This window comes from Plectropomus leopardus, chromosome 10 (genome assembly GCF_026936395.1).
Source record: "Plectropomus leopardus strain MGB_pleo_1.0 chromosome 10, ASM2693639v1, whole genome shotgun sequence".
NCBI classification, from domain to species: Eukaryota; Metazoa; Chordata; class Actinopteri; order Perciformes; family Serranidae; genus Plectropomus; species Plectropomus leopardus.
Genome location: NC_142185.1, coordinates 27,444,105 through 27,461,855, shown reverse-complemented (window position 1 = coordinate 27,461,855; position 17,751 = coordinate 27,444,105). Strand labels below are relative to the sequence as shown.

The window sequence follows — 17,751 nt, the reverse complement described above, 5'->3', positions numbered from 1 at the left end:
TGACAAATTTGATGTAAAAGCAGGTAGTGAGGGAGAGTTGTGCGTGTGTCTGTGTGTGTATGTGTGCATGAGGGGGGAAAGAAGGAGGACACAGCCCGTGGTGTGTGTTTGTGCATGTGAGAGGGAAGGAGGGATGGAGGGGAGAGAGCGAGAGAGGCCTTTCACTTCCTCTGTGTGCACATCACGTCTCCTCTCCCTGAGCTCAATTACAGGATTGATACTCAGAGAGGAAACTTCATCATGTCATACAGATGTCTTCACTGGGAGAAAGAGGGAGACGGTGCATGTTGTCATTTAACGTGACATGGTCTGCGCTCATTCAAAACAAACAAAATGAGAAACAGTTGGACTATAGATTTCATTATGGGCTAATAATAAATATGGAGTAAAGAGTGGGAACTCACCGGAGGTGGGACGGCAAACACTCACAGACGGAAGAGCAAACCGGAGGCGACCATGCCTGTTGGATGGAGAATTTAACAATTGTGCTGAGTGAATTAATCTAAAACAATAACTTGTAAACAATAATACTCTTTCAGCGAGCCATTCAGCTCCATCATAGTAAACATCTTTTATAACCCAGACAGCTCTATAAAGTGCTTTAGGCATCATTGGGCACAACCGTCATTAGTCAGTGCCTGTGTGTAAATCTGAATAAAACCACTGTGTTGGTGATGCTGCGCAGACACGACCAGCCCATATCTATTTTACAGTGTTTCATTTCAAACGTGACACAAGCGGAGAACACACTCCACAACAATGGCCGTGTTTTGCTTTAATTTGATTAGGTTTTGTCTCAGCAAATGCCAAGTCCTGTTTTGCCTCAAGAACATATCTCTTAATCACGTTCCATCCAGGCTGTGTCTTTCATCTAAATCTCACAGCCGTGGCTCACACCCAACTTTATTTCGCTGAAAGGTAGAAAAAAAAAAGCACACACACGCATGCACACACACATACACACACACACACACACACATCCAACAAGGGGGAATACAATGACAAAAGCCTAGCTCTCATCTCTGTCACATAAAGTGATGTTTTGTGTTTAGCTGTGTGCGACTGAGGTGTGCGCGAGAGTGTGTGTGCGTGTGTGTCTGTCTGCAGGGCTCAGATCCATGTTGTTTGGTTTGTTTCTCCATTAAGAGAGCTGTAAAGGAGAGGGAACAGATGGCTGCTGGCCCGCTCTGTCCTGCATCCTCTCACAACTGCCACACTTCCTGTGCGTCCATTAATCTTCTCTCACTACTCCTGCAGCACAACTTTATTAAAACAACTCAGGAGAGAGCGAACAACAAGCCCGCGCAGCTGTCAGGAGCAAAAGACAGAACCATTCGTCCACAGAAGAACGGCCTCGGATTTCTAGACGCATCTGTAAAGCAGCTCGAGTAGAATCTGGTTGGCTTTGAAGCGGGCTCTGCAAAGCGCTCGCTGTAGTAGAGGCACAATAAATGCTCATTAGAACGCAGCTGGAGCTGCTGTTGTTGCGCAGTTCAGAGGCATAGTTTGTCAAACTTAAACATGTGAGGCCTTAGCTGCCTGCCTGGGACAGACTACTGTTTCCTCCTGCTATGAGAACATGTGGGAAATGCTGTGTAACAGTACAGTCTAGCCTGAGTGATGAACAGTGCCGAACATCGCACTTTCAGTGTCCTAGGCAAGCCCCCCACCCCACCCCACCCCCAATAATAACTGTAATTACTACAAAAAACAATAAGAGCTATTTAGAAAATCAGCACCAAGAAACAACTCAGCTAACATTCATTGATAATCAATAACAAACAATAAAACTATGTGAGTGGGTAATTTTGTCATCTTCATTTTCCTGTCTTTTTTTCTGCATATTGTCTTTAGCAAGGGGTCCGCTACCTGTAGCGGGTCTTCAGAGTTACTACAGGGGGTTCCACCAAATTATTGCTAATTGAATTTCAGTTTAACTTAAATTCAAGTTCAAGAAGTTAAAGGGTTTTTTTTCCAAAAATTAAAATACACCTACAAATGATAATTTAGCAGGGATCCAGCATATTATTAACAGAGATAAATCAGTCTGTTATGAAAACCCCAGGAAGATTAGTTGTGTTTTAGAGCACAGCTACTGCAGATCCTAAATAATAAACAAATATTCATTAAAAAAAAAAAAGATTTACCTTGCACAAGACTGATAGTAGACTAACAGTTTCCCATGAATACTTGAATTCATGTCAGCTCGCTAGTTCCAAGTGGCACATATCCATAACAGCGAGGTGAATCAGTTAACTTACATTTACTTACTATCTAAACATATTGCCAAATTAATTGTATTATTAATCCAAGTATACAGACAGTCTTCTGAGCCACAATGGATCGTTTTCTATTTTTTGGAGCAAGACACACCATCCTCCTCAGAAGCCACCAGCAGAAGTGCAGTAGAGCTATTTCAACCTCCAGTGCTGAAACTGCTGCTGACTTAGCAGCTATAAGCAAGCAAAAACAAGATAAGACCATAATATATTCAGATAATTATGTATAACCCAATTTTAAACTATACATATAGTAGACGGTCTCTGGGTCTCTGTCCTGAAATACACTGAAGGCCCCTGGCTGACTGTGATGATCTCCACATCAACTTCACAATACCATCAACGGTCTAGTATGTTCTGAGCCGGCCTCCAGGAGGTGCACCGGGCTTTGAGGCCAGTTTTCATAGTGGCCACACAGAGGAATTGCAATGTCATGTGATGCCACTGGGGCAAAAAAAGACATTTCCCCATAGACTCTACTGTAAATCAGTAGATTCCCTTTTTTGAATGTCACAATCCCCGCAAAATGCAAAACAGTTTTGGTCTGATAACATTTGGCAAGTGTAAAAGAGCCACAAGATTAACTCACAGGATGCAAAATTAAGTTAACGGCGTGCCAAACTCGACGAAGCTGTCTCAGCCAGCAAAAATCTCTACTGCGCCTGATTTAAAGGCATCATAGTGCAGAAGCAGCACTGATCATCTGAGTACTTTTTAGGGATGAGTGATACTGGATTTTTGGCTGATACCCGATATGCCTATACATAACAGCTCATTTAGCTGATAACCAATACCGATATTGATATATTCTCTTTTTTCTATATCCTCGTTTCTTGCCCGCATAATTTAAGTGATCATTAAGTCTCTTCTGTAATGTAAATAACATCATATTATACATATTATATAATGCTTTTCAGTTTATTTAATATTCATTCATTTAAAGCCAATATCTGTTGAAACCGATGGCATATAATCTTGAATCTTTGGTAATTTTATATGTGGCATTTGAGCATTTTAAAAAACATATATGTATTTCTTTTTTTGAGGGTGGGGGTGGTCGTGGATTTTGGCACCTGCTTATGTTGCCTATGCGAAGATCTATTATGCGTCGGATAAGAAAACTGCTAAGATTATTGCTTTGAACTTGTTAATAAATGTTTGTTTTCAGCAGTTAATAAAAATGTTTCCTTTAGCCAATCAGTGTTGACCTATTAGAGGGAAGTCAGAAGAACTTTTCCACAAAATAGTCTACCACATAATGTGAGAGATAAATACCTGATGCTGTAATCACACAAGGCCTAAATGTGTTGTCCTGCCTGATTGTTCTCACAGGAGGAAATATATTGCTATTTAGGCGGCCTGTGCAAATTTAAATGTAGCGCTGTCATGACAAACATTCTGAGAACGTAGCTCTATTTGGCCCCGCGCTCTGTGTCCGTAGCAGTCAGCGGGTAAATTGAAAAATCAATTCCAATTTAAATTATTGGAATAAAGAACTCCAGGAGCCAGAGATAAAAAAAAAGAAGAAGGAAAAAAAACCTCTTCTTCTAGATCCCCTTTAATTGGAAAGTCATTTCTTCAGGGTATTCTAATGGTTCTGAGGGAAGATTGCAAAATAAAGTTGATGAGCTGGGGGGGAGGTTAATAGCGCGCGCTTGTGTTTGTGTGTGTTCGACTGACCCTGTGTGTTTTCTTTGCTCTGCCACACAGTGTTCAGTCTTCCCCTCCCTTATGACAGAGGCACCAAATGAAGACTAATCCAGTGGGCTCACACACACTCAGACACACACTCCCTCACGCCTGTGGTCACTCGTCTCATCCATCTGCTATCTGGGGGAGTGTCGGGGGCTCTTGGGTCAAACTAAATTAACCATCCCTCGCTCACAATTGTAAAAATGTAATTGACTTAATATAACCAACCCTGGTGATTTGGATACTCCTGTGCTGTGAGTAATTTTGTGAAAGCTCACAGACGCCACTTCAGATCTGAAGCCTAATATTGTATTGATGTATCACGACATAAAGCGGCTTTGTGCTTGTAGCTAATTTTAAAAAAATGACAACAAGACTATTGTTAGAGCAGCGTAAATTATTGATATTGTAACACTTATTTTGTTTTTATTATTTGTTTATTTCATTGATGTCTATTGTGATGACATAATTCAAATAATAGTTTTATACATTTTATTGTTTGAAACTGTCTTTTTTTGAGGAGTAGGAACTACTTGATGAACTACTAACTAAGCTTTGCAGCATCTTTCTGCTGTTTCACGCTGCTCAACTACTTACAATGTTTTTTAAAATCTTATCACTTTCAAAAGCATCTTTTCAACAAGAACTAAAAGCTTTTCAGCGAAAGAAGGTAAAAAAAAGGCTGTAGACTTTTTAAACATGAGAGACGATTCTCATACAGCAGCTGCTACCTTGTGAGGGTGATGTAATTTTTTTAACTCTGCGCAGTAGCGATCTCCGCGGCCTCAAATATCAAATTTGCACCCATACACCACTCCAACCAATCACAAGCAGCACCGCTGATCACAAGCACACAGACTGGCACACGCAGCTGTCAATCATGTCGTCAAATCCTCTATAGAAAAGCATCAAATCATGAACTAAAACGAAAACTTCAACATCAGCAAGATAGAAACTACCTGAAATGACAGAATTCGTCTGACGTGTATTTTGATCTTTAAATTTGGCCAGCCACCGAGGGGGCAATCGAGATGTTTTAGCTTCGGTTTTTGGGGCTGTCATGTCGTCCATCTTTATTATCAAGTCTTTGGTTAATCTCACTGCTCTTATCAACATGGTTTTTAGCAACAGCAGGCAGCTTTTTAGCAAAACACCACGAAAATACAACAACTGTGCGCTATCTACCCAGCACCAAACAACAGACACAGTCAGCGACTCTTTGCTAAAAGTACCAAATCGGAGCTCAAGAGCCAAATATATCCTTCAGGAGTTGGTGATAACCGATGATGGAGCTAAAAGAGGATCAATAATAGATAAGAACCATGTTTTAAATGAATGCTATTGTATTGCTATTATATTATGTGTTGCTTTGTAGCTTTTGGATGTGCAGTACTCAACTGCTAACTTGCAAGTCCACCATATCAAAAGGAAGTATTTCTGCATGTTTACAGCTTGTTTTTGCTGCCCCCAAGTGGCTAAAAACATCAGTGGGTGTGTTTCCATCCACATGTAGTGCAAATTTTAAATCAATTTTCAGAAAATTTGCATGAAGAAAATAAACTTAATTGTGAGCTTTAGTACCATTACCATTATGCAAATATTGGGAGTTGGTTCATTAAAATAAACAGTAGGACTATTTTCTTCAAGCGCTCTCTTAATCTCTTTGTTTTTAAATGTTATTTTGTTTGTAATCAATGTTACTGTGTTTTTGTGAAGCCAAAGACATTTTTCCACATTTTAGACAAATAAAGATCTAATCTAATCTAAATCTAATCTAAAAAAAACCTGAAAGAATGGATGTATAATGACCAACAGCACATTGGGCGGTGGAAAGAGAGAATTTCTTAGTTTTTTAGTTGACTCTGTTACTGTCGCACTGAGTTGCATTTTCTTGCATTTACATGTAAAAACATTTTTTTGCGATATTTCTAGATTTTTCATTTTTCTCTTTATCTTTTATTCATTTCTTTATTTTAGGGTTCCCACCCAGGTTTTTTATGTGCAAAAGGAAAACGTACATAAATACAGCGGATGGAAAAACACCTCGTTATTGCACATCCTTCACCATGCCTGTAGCTGGAAGCGATTAACCAGCATGACAGAGAAACACGTCTTAAAAACAAAAAAGTGATGTACCATGACTTGTCTTAGAGTTTCATTAAAAGTCAAACAAGCTGGACTCGAGTATCTGTTCCTGTGCACTAGTTTACCCACAAACTGAAAAGGGTTGGAATTAACAAGCTAGTTAGCTGTTAAAGCTGTTAGCCAGGATTACAATATTTAGGATAATTGTCAAATTAAATCCTTACAAAAGCAAAGACCCAAATCGCCTCCATCACTCCTGCTGTTAAACCATCATCACTTCAATATATCACAAGAATAAGCCTTAACTTGGCATGTCACAGGCCAGCATCTTGTATCATATCAACAGAGCATTATACCTCATACAATCTTGTGCAAATCAATCTACCTTCCTTTGGGCCCCCTCTCATGCCAACCTGGTCCGAGACCTTTCCGGGGCCGCCTTGTTGACATTAAAGAAGCTCTGTGTGGAGACATTTCCATTCAAGAAACTTGTTGACATAGTTATCAGACATCAAAGAGCCTTGTGTCATTTTGAAAAGGCCTTATGAGAGTAATGGAGATGTTAAAGGGCGTGTTGGCCCCACACATCACAAAAGGATGAGAGGATATGAACACGCTTTGACTGAAAGACTGAAAGGAGAGAGAGCACGATAAAAAAAAAAAAAAAACTGAAATACATTCTCTAGAGAGAGAGAGCGAAGCGCTCGGCTCCATTTCCGCCTAAGAAGCGCAGAGTTAAAAGGTGGACCCTGTACAAATGAAACTCAATTTCACGCCACATTATCCCTCCCTGTTCTCTTTCCTGGCTTTCATTTTCATTAAGACCAGAGACAATCATAAATTAATAATTACTGCCGAATGTCTAAGCGCAGGACGCAGTCCTAGCCCTCCCCTCGCCTCCGTGGTCTTCCATGTTCACGCTTGCAAAATGTTAATTTAGGTAATGTGGCCTGGCCCTTGTCAGATAAAACTGTTTTGTAGTTTCACTAATACATAATGGTCTATCTGATTAGGTGACATTAGTCCTATCTCTCAGACGATCAGCCTGCACCTTCCTAATGTCTCTCTGCAGACTCAAGGCACCACTCAGTTATCAAGAGACATGCAATATTACTGCTTTCACTAAATGGCCATCTCCTGCTCGTGATGATGAGCGAGGAATCAGCTCAGCCGAGGTTAACAATGCAGTTGACACCAAGCTGAAGTATAAAAACAACTTTTTTTATCCGTTAAAAAAACATTTTTTCAAAAATTCTGTCTTCAGCGTCAGGATGAATACGTTTCCTCAGCTGGTCAAGCAAGCACAAAAATTCACAACGTGGTGTCAGGCAAACCAACAGTGAAATAAGAGGCAGGATCATGCGGAATAATCACGTCTGGATGATGTCTTCATGAGCACATCTCCGCGTCAAGCCGAGTAAATAAAAGCACACGGCTCACACAGCTTTGAATGTACAATCAGCGCAGTGCTTTCCACACTACAGCGAAGTGAAATGCAACAACACAGCTATAATGCACATTTGGTATTTAAAGTCTTCGTGCCTCATGGTCATATTTGTACTGAATTGAATTTATTACAAAATGTGCAGTGATATGAAACATGTAGCTGCAGGGCCTCTTCTCTCAGATGCCGGTGCAGAGGAGAAAAAAAAGGCATCAGATAGAGAAATAAACAGAATATCTGAGTAATAGCTGCCCACGTCTCACAAGCTCATTGGAGGCGAGCGGAGTGAATCTCTCACTGCGGCAAACCGAGGAAGGATTGAGCCATTAAACGGATAAAGTGGACGCGATGTCAGAGTTTCTTTCACTCCACAGTGAGCTCAAGTTTGGAGAGGAGCTGCGACAGTCGGCGCGAACTCAACGAGGAGCTCATGATTGATTGCCCATTGTGTGTCATGTTGTTCTTTCAAGGTTGATTGAAACTTTAACCTCATTTTTAATAAAAAGAAGAAAAGCTTGAAATATTTCAGGGCCTTGAATTTTTACAATGCAGCATTGAATTATGCAGCAATCAGTCAATTATTCATCTCTGTGGCTGTGTTACGGCCATGCTTTAAAAAGCATGCAAAATGGGAATGGGCCGAGCATGCTGTGTCAACACATTTCACTCAGAATTGCTTACTAGAGAAATTTCTCTCAATGTCGATTTGGTATTTTTCTTATGCGTTTTAAGAGCTGTACCTGTTACAGTTGTTCTGAAATGATCCCTGTGGATAACTACTGTGTCTCGAGAGCAAAACAAATAATGTCACTCAAGAACAGTCAGTTATAATTAAAAACACAACACAAAGGGAAAAAAAATCCCAGAAAAACTGACAATGTCACATTTACAAAAAGGAATAATCTGACAAATATGATAACAGAACAGTTGCATAATTTCTTAACGGCTCCCTTGAAGCTTATATAAAGTGAACATTATGATGCATGACCCTACAGTATGAAGAACTGCTCAAAGGAGGGCTGTTTGTTTGATGGTGATATATTGTGAATTAGTGTCATACACTTCAAAGTACACATGAAATAATTTATTTACAGGGAGCTTGGTCACACCCTCATTTACATAGTTTATCTCGGATTAGCCTACGCATTATTATTATTTTTCTTCTTTTAAAAACACACTCGCACATGGAAGTCAAAGGGCTCACACTCTCACGTCCACACTCAGGGAAAGGAGAGGTTGCACAAGATACTCTCATTCTGTGATTACTCATAAGCCTGCCTTTTTACTGATATTCAAAGTGAATAACACAATGCTTATGTATATTTTCCTACAGTTTTCCTGCAATGGTTTAGGCCATACATAACACAGACATTCATTAGAAGGCTGAGGACATGTAACAAGGGTTTTAAAAACAAATTTCTCCTCAAACTACGGGTGAAATTCACTAAAGGCCCTACAATACAATATTAGAACAACACTTTGGTCACAAAACAATATTATTAAAATTAATGTTTTGCAATATGCTGAGTATGACGATAACATATATTGCAATATATTGTGCTTTATCATTTTTTTTCCTCCACCTCTAAAGAAGATGGTGAAGAAAAGGTATCTGGCCCCAACTTGCTTAAAAATGTACAGGGTGTCTACAGGTACCAGACACTTAACATTTAATACTTTTTTAAGACCTTTTCAAGATATTTTTAACCAAACTTAACACTAATGTTTGGACAAATCATATTTTATAATTCAAGCTTTGCATGTAAGTATAAAGTATGTGGTCCCATGCAGAAGTAGTTTTTGGGAAAGAAAATAATATAAAAATATATTGGAGTGAGTTAAGTTAAAATGGACATGACAACAACAGGCAAGTGCAAATAAAGTAAAAAGCTAGTTTCATTTGTCACATCACAAATATGGACTTTTACACACAACTTTTGCATATCTAATGCTTAACTTTTTTCACATTTTGCACCAAAAAGTGTGCAGATTATTCTGAAACAGCTTTACTGTACAGATTTGTTATGCTGTAGGACTTCATGAAAGTATCTTTGTCACAATTTGATTCTAATTTTTCTCTCATATGTTGCAGCAGCCTTTCCATTATTTTTATTGCTCTTCATGTTTATTGTATGTTTATGTATGCATAAAAAAACCTACTTGGCAAGTTGTTGCTCAAACCTCAGACCTTTCTCTCACTTTCTCCCTGGGTCAAACAGTAACCATGGTTTTGTTACTATAACGACTATTTCGGCTAAAAATATCACATTTTGGTCACCTGTTTGTGTCCTGTATTATAAGGCAGAAGTGAGAGATAGCGAGAGCAAACGCTAAAACACAGCAGTGCTGATAAAATATACAAAAGAAAGGTTTTGGTACCGCGTTAATTTTTCGCCAAAAACGTGTTCAGAAACATTGTTCAGCTTACCGTTCGGCTGTCGACCGAAGTCGTTTGTTGTTTGTTACGCGCCACCCGCCATAATGTTTTCAGTGGAATAACGGGAAATCTCGCGTTACGTCACCCAACACTACACTCTGGTAATTGTAGTTTTCTACGTCATGAGCAAAATCCAATACCACAGCCGTTTTCTCTGCTTTCTCATACAGCACCAATTTCAAAGGTATTTGTGTCTTTCTACTGCATAGACAGCCCAGTCTTCTCAGCGGTGAAATACTTCTTAAAAGACTTTCAAATTTAAGACTATTTAATGACTTGTAAGGACTACCATGTATAAATTCAAGACATTTAAAGACTTTTTAAGACCTGCAGACACACTGTTGTTTGGCTGTCTCAGCAGTGATGTTTTACGTTTACATGTTTGCAACCTTTTCTGGAAGTATAATTAGGAACATGCACTTTTCGTGCATGAAAATAAAAGAACTGAATCCAGAAAAATGTAAATTAATTAATTACTTAAAAAAAAAAAACACCCCCAAAACTTAAAATTATTAAATAATAAATTAAAAAAATGACTTAAATGTTTATCAAAACTAATTGCCAATTAATTTTCTATCAACTGAATTACTGACTAATTGTTCCAGCTGCACTGGTATTGGCTGCTGGGTAGTTTAATCTATTTAGAAAATCATATTTTATAAATTTTTCTTGTAATGTTTGTAAATTTAAAAGTACAATATTTTCCTCTGGAAATCAGTGCAGCAGCAGTATAAGGAATCAAGTAAAGTACAAGTACCTCAAAATCGTACTTGAGTGAATGCACTTAGTTATATGTGACAATTGTGTTGGGGCAACATATTTAACTCACAGGTTTATCATCAACATGTTAACTTTATTTGAATTTGAAGTACAATGAAGAGATGATTCGAGAAGCTATATAAGTTATCAGTGACAACAGACCTAGACACTCCATTGAGAACAAAAAGAACAAACACATTGTGAACATGGGACACTCTTCCTCCTCTTCCTCCTCCTCCTCTTCTCCTGATTGTAACACATAAGGTCTAAACTGTTTTGCAGTTAAAGGACTGACATCAGCTTATGTCTAGAGAATATACACAGGTGTTTCAGCACCGAAATTCAAAAGTCTTTAGGGAAAGTAACAGGAAAATTATAACTTATGTTTTTTTTTCTTTTTCTCATCAGGATATCATGAAACACTCTAAAAAAAGGAAAGAAAAGTGTGTACGTTCCACAGGGCTTTGAGCGATTAAATGGCATTCAGTCTCGAAAAAGTTGCATCATGGCTGTTTCTCAAGCTGACACGTGATCTTGGGATATCTTCTTTTTTTTTTAAAAAAAAAAGCATTGAGGGTGCTGATTTTGAGTGTGTCTCATGACAAAAAATGTACAGTAAATTCCAAGAAATATTACCTCTGTTACAAAGATTACAGTACTATTGACAACAAAAGTCTTCATTTTTGAAAGTGAAATGTTTGATAATTATGTTTTCAAAATCATCTGGGCTTGAGTGAGTCAACCCTAGTATTTGTTCAGCACAATATAGGATTTATTAAATATCATAATTCCAGGACAAACATTTACATGCCTGCATGCTTTCTCACCAAAATGGCAGCTATAGGAAAGAATGATGGCTCAGAAATAGAACAAAAACAAAACTGTAGGTTTATATAAATGGCGGTATTGTTTGCCTAATAGCTCTACTGCATACACAATACCTCTTAACGTTATATACACATACCTTATCAATCCACTCGGGTTCGATAGAGTTGAGTTTTCCTATCATTATCATCAGATCTTGTATATACAACAATGGTAAAAAGGAAACTTGATTGTATTGTCATCTAATTTAGAAAACATGAAAATCAAACTCTTCTCTTTTGATGAACACGTGGATAGATTCACATTTTTTTTTGTTTGTTTTTTTTTTTCTAAATATTCCTCGCTCGCCTCCACGTGTCATTTTTCTCAAAATTCAATTTGAAATACAAAACAAAACTTCAGTCGAATTTCTTTTATCGAAGCTTTCTCGCTGGCTGAGATACAGTATAAAAATCTTCAGTGCTGTGAATTTATGCGTTATTACCAACAGTGTACCACGGGTACATTTTTACTGTGCTCAATATATATGTTTATCCTTCACATTGGCCAACCCCCCTCCCCGCTACGTCAAAACCTGCCCTATCGAAGTATTTAACGTCGGCCTCTGTGAGAAAAAGACTTCTTATTCTACATTCACACGCAACCTCCTCCAGCATTTGGGTGAACACAGCATTTCCATTGAACTCCTACAAGCAGCTTGACTTCTTTCCTAAATCAGCCTGGATAAGGGCTCTTGAGAATCTTCATGGGTTTTCTTTTCTTTCTTTTTTTTCTTTTTTCTCTCCTTTTTTTCTGAAATTTTTATTTCCTCCAGCTCCTCACGGCCTTATCAGTACATCACTGTGGTTTTCAGGAACAGTCTTCCATCTGCAACAGAGGACACACAGGAGCCAAGGATTAGCCAACAGCGAACATCCTGCTGACGCAAATGCACTATTCAGGATGTGATTGTTGATGAAACGTTAACTTCAAAATGTTGCCCTCTGGTCGTTCAGCTTCAGCAGAGTTAGTATGGATTCAGAAACCGATTTAAGGGCGAGATTAAGTTAGCGGCTGTGACGAATACGATTAAATATCACGTACAGCCACTTACTTTCAAAAAAAAAAGAAAAAAAAAAAAGAAGAAATTATGATGTGAAATCATGAACTAACCAAAATAGTTTCACCTTTGTATTTAGGATCATACACAGTGCATCAGTCAGGAATATAATTACTCTGTTACATGCATATTTTATTAGCACCCACTGTAAAAGCAGCTATGATAACCACACTCCAGGCATCAGAATTGTTCGCCACATGTGTTTAAGACATCTCTACTGATACGCTTGTTTGAACATAATACTGCACTCATGATGTAAAGCGCTCTCTAAGTGACATTTCCTGCATGGAAATAGTGTTTATTGAAAACGGCAGACATTCCTCCGCCGCGTTATCTCCAGACACCTCCAACCTAACGAGCTTTGTCCATTTTTCCCAGTGAAACACACACACACACACATATACACCACTCTCTTGTCTGAGCGTTCGCCTGAGCGAGCAGTGCTGCTCCGACGCTGAGCTGGTAAAAGCATCTGTTAGGCGCAGCTCAGGAGCATGTTTGACGTTTATTACCTTCACATTTCCTCTGCCGGAGAAATGCTACAGTAATGCCTTTTAAGAAGCGCACACCTCTCTATGGCAGCGCGCCTAAATAATTCAATGTTAAAGAGAAACGCGCACAAAGACGTTTAGCGGCGCAAGTTGTTGGACATGACACAAGTAAGCGCAGGACATCAGAGACAATGCTTGACTCCTATTCTGCAGAGACGCAGAGGTTACACCTGGTTACAATGTCTGAAAGTGCATTTAGTCCTGCTGCTATTTTCTATAATTAAAAAGATTTTTCTTATTTAGGAATCTGGCTCAATTTTTTATCAATTAGTCCTGTTATTCTTATTTTATGTATAGTCGTGCATGGAGAGTGGAGACAACAAAGGCTTCTTGTGTGTGTGTGTGTGTGTACAGTATGTGTGTGTTAGGGAGGAGGGTGGGGGGGTGTACAAACACACAGGCTAATTACCCAGCACTGCCGTAGGTCTCAAAGGCATTGCACTATGGCTGCCTCTATTCAAGCAACAACCACCGAGTCCTGTGTAAAAGTCATTACAGCATGAATGCAGCGCTACGGAGAAACAGACAGCCGAGGAGGGGGCCGGAGAGCGCTGAGAGTGTGAGCCGGGATACACAACTTGGTACACACACACACACACAAACGCCTTCTGAGAGCAGATGACACGCTCACCTCGCAGTCTGTCTACCTGTCTGCCCGGCGTGGAACAGTTTGCAGGGGAGGGGGGGGGTGTTAATGAAAACGATTTGATTATTTGACGGATGATTTGAGACGTTGCAGCGTTTTACTTCTAATAGATCAAATTATCATAAAAGACAGGGGAATGGGTGAGGACGTCTGATAAGCAAATCTCACCGATTCATTTCCAAATCATTAGTGCAAATGTTGAAACATCTGCTTCACGCACAGAAAAAGGCGGTGACGTCCTGACACGTTGTTTTATGAACGGCCGCCTCATTAAAATATGTTAAAACTTTAGTATTTTTATATTCAAATCAAGATGAAAAGTTCATTAAAGAGAATAAATATTTCATTAGATGCTAAATAAAACAAAGGGAATTTTTGGCTTCTCTCAGCATAAAATTCCTTTGAAAGATTAATTAATACATGTAAATTATGCAAATTATGCCCATGCAAATATTTTATGAAGACAATTAAGGGATCCATTAATTACAGTCTTTTTTGCTTCAGTGACATTCATTCATTTAATTTTAATTTCACTTTAACTGTTTTGATGTTTAATCTTGCAACAAAGAACTTTATCTCGGCGCACAGGGTCGTGTAAACTTGCCGAACACATCGAGTGGGGAAGCGGCAGGGAACCGGAGGAGATACTGGGGGAAGATATTTGCGTGTGCACCGTTGCCAGGCAGTACTGGCGAGGTACAGTCCCAGTAGCTCGCGAAGCCTGTGAAAAGAGCCACGTTCCCTCTTGGACCCGATTCAAAACACTGTAAAAGCAATTAATAAACACAGACTGTGTTAATATCGCAGAATTAGAGAAGTGTGACAAAAGACAAATAGAAATAATTAGTTCTCTAAAATTATGCCCTCATTATTTTTTTTCCCCCTCTCTCTCTCTCTCACTTTCTCTCTCTCTCTCTCTCGCCATTCGCCTCCCTGAGTTTGGAGTTGAGAATATAACCCACACACATTTCTCTCGGCTTTCAAGCGAGTGATAGGCTTGTTTTTTCCCCTTCTGCTTGTGTAATTTATCAACATCATTTTTTGCCATTTGAGGTTAATTATACAGCGAGGCTTGCAGAGTGGAGCAGAGAGGAGACATGGGTGGCAGACAAATGCTTCTCTAATTGAACAAAAACACAAAATGCAGCCTGTTATTCAGTTTCCTCCTTCATCCCACTCTTCAAGGCGACGATCAGAGTGATTGAGAGAGCGTGGAAATGATGTGGCGGCCTGTTCTCTAACAGGGATAAAAAATTTTTTTTAAAAATGTAAAAAAAAAAAAATGCAACCAAGACTATACATTTACACAGGACAGTGGCTGCTGTCGGTAAAAATGTGAAGCTTTAACACATTTAATTTGATACAATTACACTACAAAAGGGACAGCTCTTCACATAAGTGTAAAGAAATTAAAGTGGCTAAATATACTAATTTGGTATGAAATAGGGGGTCTATAATTACACTCTATCCAGAAGTTATCTTTGTGTTTAAATGATGACATATGGATTTCCTTTTTTTGGACATCAAACTGTTTCGGATCCCTGCAGTGACTGAATGACATTTAATTAAGGAGGAGTCATCATTCCTCTCTGTACATTTTCTTTTTTCCTTTTTTCCCCTTTTTACAAATCAAACATTAAAGAGTTAAAGGAAACTTATTCTTGCACACAAAGATGAATATTTTTTTTTCACTTTTCACAGCAAATTACACAGAGCATTTTTTTTTTCCTCTGGATAAATTGGGACCTCTCCCACTGATAAGGGCGGCTGTGAGCAGACGCAGCTGAGGCGCATTAAAGGAAGACGTTCGAGTAATAATGAGGATATTCAACCTCTGCAAGGTGTCTTGTATCTGGGTAAACACAGATAGCAGACAGTCTACAGAGGTTATCGCTGGAGCGCCCTTCCCCAAACACATACAGCACCCCCAAGGCTAACAAACAAACAAACCATTAAAAATGTACAAGGCTTATTCATAAAATGGATTGATTTGCCCCGTTTATTACTATCAAAGGGGGGATTCCACTGCTTTTTGTGGTTTTATGACTCATTAATGCTTCCTGAGCTGTAAACAAACCGCTTCTTTCTCTGCCACGTTCTCGCTTTTTTTTTTTTACCTGCCGTTTTGTACCAACAAAGATCGGTTTCTAAAAAGCGCCGCTGCCACTAAAAGTCAAGTAAAAGAACAATATTATTTCTACGGAAAACCAATGATCTTGACCTAGTGCTGTGGCCCAGATGGTGAGCTGTATGCCTGAACAGCAGGCACAGAAACACTAATGTTCATAAACTGAAGCAGTGTGTGTGTGAGGGGGAGAGGAAGCGATGGAGGGGAGGGTGGGGGGGAGTGCAGAGAGAAAGAGAGCAAGAGTGAGAGCCAGAGAAAGAGAGAGAGATTTATTGTCTCATCTGAGCCCCTGTACCTTGTATTGTCCTTTCAGCATCTGTTCTTCCACTGCTGCGGTCACTCTCCATCTCAGGGGTCAGAGAGTCTGCGAGAAGAGAGGGATCACCACCGTTAAACATCCCTGACACCCACCTATCACAACGCCACTTTCACAGCATCGCTCATTCAAAACAAGAGGCTAAGCCTTCAAGCTATATCTGCGCCCGCATAGAGATGAATGTGTGTATTGTATCAATTGTGCTTCTCTGTCTGTGATTATGATTAGTGGAGAAAAAACTCATATCCTTGAGTTAACACTTTGGAATAATTATGCATTAAAAGTGTGACCCTACATTCAGACATTTGCTGAAATAAAAGCACAGATGTGTTGGTAGTAAAAATGTGCTTAAGTGTCAAAGGGAAAATGGTTCTTGTGCTTCATATTAATTGCCATATTTTGATTTTGTAACTGGTCCAATGAGCCCAAAGTGCATACTGCTGGTGGCCACCAATGAACTGACAATGAAACAATCGCTACAAATGACTCACTGACACATTAAAATGAGATTTTCTGACACGCTGGCTGGTTTAAACTCTGACAGTTAATCATGTTTTATGAGTTTGTCATGTTTTATGTGCAAAAGCTAAACTCTGCAAACAGACTAGTAACTCCTGTCTGATAAAAGGAACGAACAATAGCTGTGTTCATGTGAATGCTTGAGAATATGCGATCACACCTCGACCAATAATTGACATTTCCTGTTAATATGCATCCCATCATTTAGCACTGATTCATCTGCAACTCGCCACAAGTTATTGTGGTTATGTTCAAGCAAACATTCCAGTCATTTTCTAATTTTATATCACTGTAAACTGAATATTTATGGATTTTGGACAAAACAAGGCATGTCTGATCTTCATCTTTTTTTAATTTTTAAGTTTTTTTTACATTATTAGACATTTTATACACTGAGCGAATCATCATGTACATAATCAACAGACATATAAATAGTGATAATAATCATTAATTTCAGCCCAAGTTTACAAACTTCATATGATGCATAAAGTTAGCCTTTTTTTTTAGACCTCCCCCCATAAAGTTTAAATTAAAATAGCAAAGGACTTTTATTTTGACAAAACAAAACATCATCAGAGGCCGAAGATACGATATTATCACAATATTTGAGTCAAATATTGACAATATTATTACGATTCTGAATGTTTTGTGACACACTGAGTATTGTGATAACATATATTGTGTTATATTGCGATTTATTATGCTCTTTCAACTGCATGTCCCCTAGGAAAAACGTTGTCTTTAATTAAATCAATTAAAAATTCCATACATTTTATTGGAACTAAATATATCTAAAAGATGGAATAATTAACTGATTTTGTTTTTCTAGCCGGCTACCAAAACTTGTATTTGCAATATTAATAATTTATGTAAAAACTGATACTCGGCATCCATGTATTTATACAATATTGCCACGCTACAGTATCAAATGTTGAAACTTAACCTACATCTCTGATAGGACGTAATAAGAA

At 38.7% G+C, this 17,751-nt stretch overlaps 2 protein-coding genes across 9 annotated transcripts in view; both read right to left on the bottom strand.

The window, feature by feature from the left end:
• The window catches only part of clybl (citrate lyase beta like), a 150,871-nt gene extending 140,848 nt beyond the window's left edge, over window positions 1-10,023 (bottom strand). For both annotated transcript variants that reach the window (XM_088083478.1, XM_088083480.1), the window contains exons 1-2: window positions 9,929-10,023; window positions 405-460 (exon numbers count right to left, since the gene is read on the bottom strand). The gene's annotated coding sequence lies outside the window, so the exon portion shown is untranslated. The remainder of the gene's footprint in view (window positions 1-404; window positions 461-9,928) is intronic.
• A 746-nt stretch (window positions 10,024-10,769) lies between these two features.
• dachd (dachshund d) overlaps window positions 10,770-17,751 on the bottom strand; it is a 120,474-nt gene continuing 113,492 nt past the window's right edge. For all 7 annotated transcript variants that reach the window (XM_042494546.2, XM_042494549.2, XM_088083473.1 and 4 more), the window contains exons 10-11: window positions 16,241-16,309; window positions 10,770-12,388 (exon numbers count right to left, since the gene is read on the bottom strand). In XM_042494546.2, coding sequence (XP_042350480.2) covers window positions 12,351-12,388; window positions 16,241-16,309 — 107 coding nt within the window. In that variant the 3' untranslated portion in view covers window positions 10,770-12,350. The remainder of the gene's footprint in view (window positions 12,389-16,240; window positions 16,310-17,751) is intronic.